This window comes from Sorghum bicolor, chromosome 6 (assembly GCF_000003195.3).
Source record: "Sorghum bicolor cultivar BTx623 chromosome 6, Sorghum_bicolor_NCBIv3, whole genome shotgun sequence".
NCBI classification, from domain to species: Eukaryota; Viridiplantae; Streptophyta; class Magnoliopsida; order Poales; family Poaceae; genus Sorghum; species Sorghum bicolor.
The window spans coordinates 75,231-81,840 of NC_012875.2; the positions used below are offsets into that span (position 1 = coordinate 75,231).

Sequence of the window (6,610 nt, forward strand, 5' to 3'; positions counted from 1 at the left end):
CGCCCCCTTTTTATACCACAGGCGGTTGTAGTTATCACGCGCCTGTGGTATAAAAAGGGCGATGTCAGAACTACGAACCGTCTGTAAAGATTCATTTTCACAGGCGGTTTTCCTAACAAAACCGCCTGTAGAAATCATGCATTTCTACAAGCGGTTGTCCTAAGGAACCACCACTAAAAATCATATTTCTACATGCAGTTTCTTAAGAAAGCCGTCTGTAAAAATAATTTGAAATTGAATTTTTTGAGTTTTTTAAATGACCTTGTTTGAAAAAACTGTCAAAATAAAAGTTGTAGATCTCGAAAAGTTATGAAACTTTGTAGTTGATAATTTTTTCATTTGACATCATCTTGTCGTCGAAAACTACGTTTGAAATTCTTAAATTTGAAATTTAAATTTTGAAAATGACCTCGGATGGAAAAACTTTCAATATAAAAGTTTTAGATTTTGAAAAGTTATAAAACTTTGTAGTTGACAACTTTTCCACTGGAATCCGTTTAGGGCCTCAAATAATCAATATATGCTCGGTTTGGGATAATATGTGGGGAACTAAACTCTAATATAGACACAAGGGAGTGATAGGTGGAGTGGTAGAGGAGACTATGCGCAAGGGCAAGGTCTCAGGTTTGAATCCCACCGGCCGCGAAGCACGTGATTTTACGCGAAAAGAATTTTTTTCTATTTTTAGAAGTCGATTTTGTATTTTCTGTAAAAACATTTCTACAGGCGGTTCTAAGTTACCGTCTGTAGAATTGGCCCATTTCTACTGGCCTCCAGCGCAGACGGTGCTGAAAAACGTCAGTAGCCCATTTCTACTAGCCTCTAGCGGAGACGGTGCTGAAAAACGTCAGTACAAATAGGTTATCAGCCGTTTGTACCGTATGCCTCTGTACTAGTGAATCATCAATCCTAAGGGCTCCAATCATCACCCAAATTGATCACACAGAACACACGGATCCTGAATCTCCGCTATCTAGTCTACTACGACCAATGACCAATTCTACCGCGCACTACCACCACTGAAACCCAGATCAGTAGTTCAGTGACAGGAAAAAATCTGTCAGGGAAAAGGCTTCAAAGCCATCAGGGAATATGCCGTCAACCCTGCGTGTATTTGGTTCTGGAATTATCAGGGATAGGTTTAACCCAAGCCAGTTTTTTAGGATGGAATGAACCCATCTCAGATTTGGTTTAAGAGGTTGGGGTAAACCCAATTCTGCAGTTGGTTGTACAGGTTTTGTGTGTGGGTTGGTTGAACCCATTTCTGCATTTGGTTGTGCAGGTTTTGTGTGAGTGGGATGAGTTGCTGACTGGTGGAGCCCATGTGACAGTATCTCAACTTCTTCTGTACCTCGTGCATGTTCAGGCGCTTACTCGCTCGCTCGCCGAGAGTCTCCCGCTCACCACTCTGATTCCGAGGCCGCCCGTATAAAAGGTCAAACGGGCCGCCTGGGCACGGCACGACACTAGCACTAGCACGATGTGGCACAGCACGCCGCGGCATGGCGCTATCACACACGGCGGTATTGCTGTGCCGTACCGTATCGTGTCACCGTGCCGCGGTCGCGGCCCAGGCGCGGCACTACAAGCCATTAGCCGTGTCATGTCGTGCCGTCGGGCACACGGGTCGTCATGCCGCCATGCTTCGTTGCCGTCGCGGATGTGCCCCTAGCCGCTCGTCGTCACCACGAACGCGTCGTCACCATCATTCACCACCGCAAGGACATGCTCCAGCTGTGCGGCTGCGCCTGCACCGCTGACGCCGCCTCAGGGACACGCCGTAGACACGACGCCGCTGCGGGACGCTATGTCGCCCCCGGGACGCACCGTAGACACGACGCCGCAGCGGGGATGCGACCTTCGCCGCGCCTCGCCGGCCGCGCGCTAGCACCTGCGTGAGGACGCGCTTGTGGACTCGCCTCACCGCCGTCGGGAGCAAGCACACTGGTCATGAACACCGTCACAACTCCAACCAAGTGCCTCCTACTCTGCTGTTCGTGTGGTGCTGAGAGCCAGGAGTGAAAAAAATGACGGCTGAGAGGGATGAGAGGGAGGAGAACGGGAGAGAATGAGGTGGGAATTTGATTATATATATATATATATATATATATATATATATATATATATATATATATATATATATATGTTTTGAAGATCTAACGGTGAGAAATCCTCTAAATGAATCAAACGGCGAGAACAACTGGGCCGCTATCGTGCTAGTCCAATTTCCGTGCCGTGCCTGTACTGGTACTACGGGCCAGACTTGCAGCCCAGGCACGACTCTATATCGTGCCCGTGCCGGCACTGGCACTATGGATCCCGTGCCCATGCCGTCCACGTGCTAACCGCCGTCGTCGCTCCGTGGCCACGCACGACGCTGCTCGGCCCACCCACACGCGCCGCCGCCGCTGCTGCTCGGGCGTACAAGTTGCACTCCTACTGCTTGGCCCGACCGTAGCTCCCTGATCAAATGCGCCATGCTTCCCGGCAGTAGCCGCTGATCGGCCTAGCCGCAGGCACAGTGTTGGAAGATTTGGGTCAGCCCAAATAATATTTTCTCAAAGGCCCACTGGCCACTCTTGGTACATGGTTCCCACATTGCTACTCTACAAGGAGCAAGGCTAACGGAGAAGAAAAGCCAGAAACACAAGCACATGCTCGCTCGCCTCGCTGGGCAGGGCCGAGCGATGGGTGTGGGCACGAATTGTCTAACGATTTCCCACCTTAACCCTGTGGGTGCAGGCCTTTTTTTTTGCTACTTGATATTTTTACATGCATGGAGAAAATTGCCCTTGCTTATTTTGGTAATCAATTACTCTCGCAATAATGGTAATTGCACTAATTGCTCTAGTTGACTAATGACGGGTCAATCACCTTAGCTACAATGTGTGTGTATATATGTTGGGTGAGACGTTGTCCTCGTGGTGTGTTGCCGCCGTATTCCTCATCCCGTCACCGATGTGTGTCATTGGCGCCGGAAGAGTAGGTCTCCAGAGTCTACATCTCCTCGTGTCCTTGCACAGGATAGAGGGCGTATCAGGTTTTTAGAAAGCATTATTACGACTGCTTGCTGGACATCTTCTTCTCTCTATGCTGATGTTTGCTGATCTTCATCGATAGTCTGATTCGTCTACTCTTCGTCGATAGTTCATTGAAAAGGAAGATTAGAGTCCAAGTAATCGTAAATTAGGATATTTTGTTCTATTTTCCAAGTGTGTAACTGGTCTTATTCGAACAGGACTTGTAATCAAGCCTCCACTATAAATACTGAACCCTGGTTATTATAATGGACATTCACACATCAATCAAATCATTACCTTTATTTTTTTTTTGGCCCCATGCCACCCCTAGGAGTAGGAGTAGAGTAAATTCTGGTGAGTTCTTCAGCAAGGAGCGCTGCATCAATCCAGCCGACCTCCGATTTGTTGTAAGTACCGTCACGACTTATACTTTGCTTGTAATTAAGGCTACATCGGTCTGGCTGACCTCTTACTTCTTCGTATAACTCCAACAGTGTTGTGTTGTAAATTTTGTTTGGCAAATGTTGTTATTTGCCAACTCCCAAAACGATATGTGGAGAGAATAAAAAGGACAGTTCTAAGTGTTTGACAATTTTGACTTGGCAAAAAAAAATCTATTGATTCTGAAGATCAACGAAGCATCAGGTTGTCAGCTTGCTATAAAAGCGTGTGCATGCAAAATGTCAAGCCTATTCCAGACGTGCATAGATCTCTAATATAATTGAAATCTTCTCCAGGCAAATCCCACCTACAAGATCAACGACTTACAACACATGTCATACAGATTAGACGGCCCAGATTAAAAGTATGATCACGACCTTACATCTCTAATCTCCGCCCTACTCTCCGCGGCGGCGGCCGCTGCTGCGGCATCGGCCCCTGCCTCACCGCGCTCTTCCTCCTCCTCACGCTCGCGGGCTTCCTCCTCTGGCCCGCCGACCCGGACGTCTCCCTCGCCCGCCTCCGCCTCGCGCACGTCTCCGTCGTGGCGCGCCCCGCCGTCGCCGTCACCATATCCGCCGCGCTCAAGGTCCGCGTCCGCAACCCGGACTTCTTCGCGCTCGACTACAACCGCCTCGACGTCGCCATCGGCTACCGCGGCGCGCCGCTCGGCCGGGTCACGTCCGCCAAGGCTGGCCAAGCAGCAGTTGTCGGCCTATAGCCATCTTGCCTGCCCTCCGCTTGCTTGCGTGTGTGCAGAGGCCAGGGCGCCAGGCCAAACCGCTTCCCCTGACCATGGGCACCTACGCCGGCGCCATGGTGACCTAGGCCGACCATGGGCGTGAGCACCGACGTGGTTGCGTGCTCGGCCGTGGGATCGAGCGCCGCCTGGCTCTGATGTGTGCTCGGCGACAGCGGACGAGCCAGGACCACGATTCTTTAGTGCAGGTACCCCATCTCTCTTTCCCTTTCTATTTTCTTCTGATTTTCCTGATTTGGTCAGGAGTTCTTGCAGGAGGTTCATTATTTTCTTGTATGATATTTGTTCTTGCATATTTGTGAGTTACAGATAGTTAATTTATTTAAAAGGAGGGATGCATTGTTTCGTTGATCACTACCATCCTATGTCCAGTAATGTTGCTTGATTCTTCAGCACGAAACAAAGAATCATATCAAGCATCTGAACATTCAACCAGGCAATCCTTTGTCCAGTAGTGTTTGCAAAGGTCGTTCTTTAATATAGTTTTTGCAAGGTTGACCCATATTTATGTTAATGGTGCCGGTTATTCCCCTTTTATATGGTGCACTGGACCCTGGTTACCACCATTCTAATTTATTTGAAAAATATAACAATGATTACACTGGTTACACTGGTTCCAGGTTTTTTTTGTTGTTGTACTTGACATTCTTTCAAATAACAATGAAAATAAAATTTGGATCCAGCGAAGATTAAGAGGAAAAAGGCAAGAGATATAAACAAATATGTTGGGCACAGAAAAGGAGGAAAAGCCCATAAAAGGATGCGATCTGCAGGCGGATCAAGCAATGAACATACAAACATGCCCCAGGACACACATTCAGTAGTAGAGCCATTTTTTCAACTATAGGATAGATATATGGTTGTCCGGACAACTAGATATTTCTAAGTCAATGATTATAGAAGAGGTAATGCTAACTTCGTTAAATACAAGACTTGCTAGCACCACATGATAATTTAAATGTAGAAAAGCAGCTTAACATGGACATATATAATAATACTGGCTACCCTCATCTATATTGTATATTGAATATTAGCTTTGTTTGTTCATCCTTGTTAATCAGTACTAAAGTTGAAGTTTGCAAAAGTTATGGTTAAATTATTTGAGTGAATTACAAAATACTATCTTTTGTTTTACCGTGGCGTAAGCATGGACATATTACAAAAAACAAATGCAAATCCTGTTATGTTTCAGGACCACGGTTTGTATCATTAAATCGATTTTAACTCTGTATTTGGTGACTTGTAAGTTTGAGGTAGCGAAATCTGTAAATTTTTTTATTGTACTTGAGTGAGCTTTGCTGTATATTTGTACCTTATATTTGGTAACTTTTTTACATAGCATTTGTTAAAACCAAATAAATGTTCCCAAATAAAGTACCGTAATTTTTATATAGACTTTTCTTGTTAGTGGGGTAGGTTTGTTTTTTAGTTTTATGATTTATTTTAGTTTTATAATTTTTTTCTAAATGTCACCGTAGCGTTAGCACGGGTAATATACTAGTGCCAAGAAAGGAGGAGAATTTGCCAACTTGCTATAAATGCCAAGCCTAATTGCCAAACTATTGGATAAAAAAGATTTTAAGAGTTTTGGTAAAAAATAAGAATATCAAACCTATTTGCAAAATTGTTGGAGTTTTATCGGCCTGTATTGTTATTTGTAAGACTGCAACGATCTGGTCGATCTCTTATAGATAGCAATGTAGAGTTATCCATATTGTGTTAAATAGTTTCCTATTCGATATAATACCCTAATAACTCGATCTTGATCATAGATTTCTTGGTCTTCATCTTTCGATCTGCCTCTGTCGGTTATTTAATGCTTGAATCCAACTTTTGACGTTAGATCCTGCTTATCGACTATTTTATCTTGATCTTGATCAAACATAGCGAGTGTTTGAAGCCCTATTTCCCATTGAGAAATAGGTTTATTGATCATCAATCTCTGATTTGTTGTCTTTGCTATCAACCTGTTGGTAGCGCACTAGATCGGGAGTTGTTGGTTAATAGATTTATCTATTAACACTACTACAGGATTGATTAACCGCAACGAGACCATTTCCACCTCCGTGGCGGGCACAGTTTTTGCCCGCCACGGTTATTCAACCGCACGCGTATAGACCCGGCCACAGGAAAGCCCGCTGCGGTAAATGTTTAACCGCAGCGGCCATCATAAAGAGCCCGCTACGGTTAATCGTATTAACCGAAGCGGGCTCTTTATGATGGCCGCTGCGGTTAAATATTTACCGCAGCGGGCTTTCCTGTGGCCGGGCCTATACGCGTGCGGTTGAATAACCGTGGCGGGCAAAAGCTGTGCCCGCCACGGAGGTGGAAATGGTCTCGTTGCGGTTAATCAATCCTGTAGTAGTGTTTGCTGCCCATGGCGTGTGCA

At 45.8% G+C, this 6,610-nt stretch overlaps 1 protein-coding gene across 1 annotated transcript; it reads right to left on the minus strand.

Moving 5' to 3' along the window:
- On the minus strand, positions 3,832-4,298 carry LOC110436283. Its single transcript, XM_021462927.1, has 2 exons — positions 4,243-4,298; positions 3,832-4,153 (listed from the first exon to the last, which is right to left on the minus strand). Exons 1-2 carry the CDS (start codon positions 4,296-4,298, stop codon positions 3,832-3,834), a joined length of 378 nt encoding a protein of 125 aa, XP_021318602.1.

Coding starts and splice junctions, on each gene's coding strand:
- LOC110436283 (XM_021462927.1), bottom strand. CDS start 4,298: ATGGTCGGCCTAGGTCACCATGGCGCCGGCGTAGGTGCCCATGGTCAG. Junction 4,154..4,242: donor GCCCATGGTCAGGGGAAGCG/GTTTGGCCTGGC, acceptor CTGCTTGGCCAG/CCTTGGCGGACGTGACCCGG.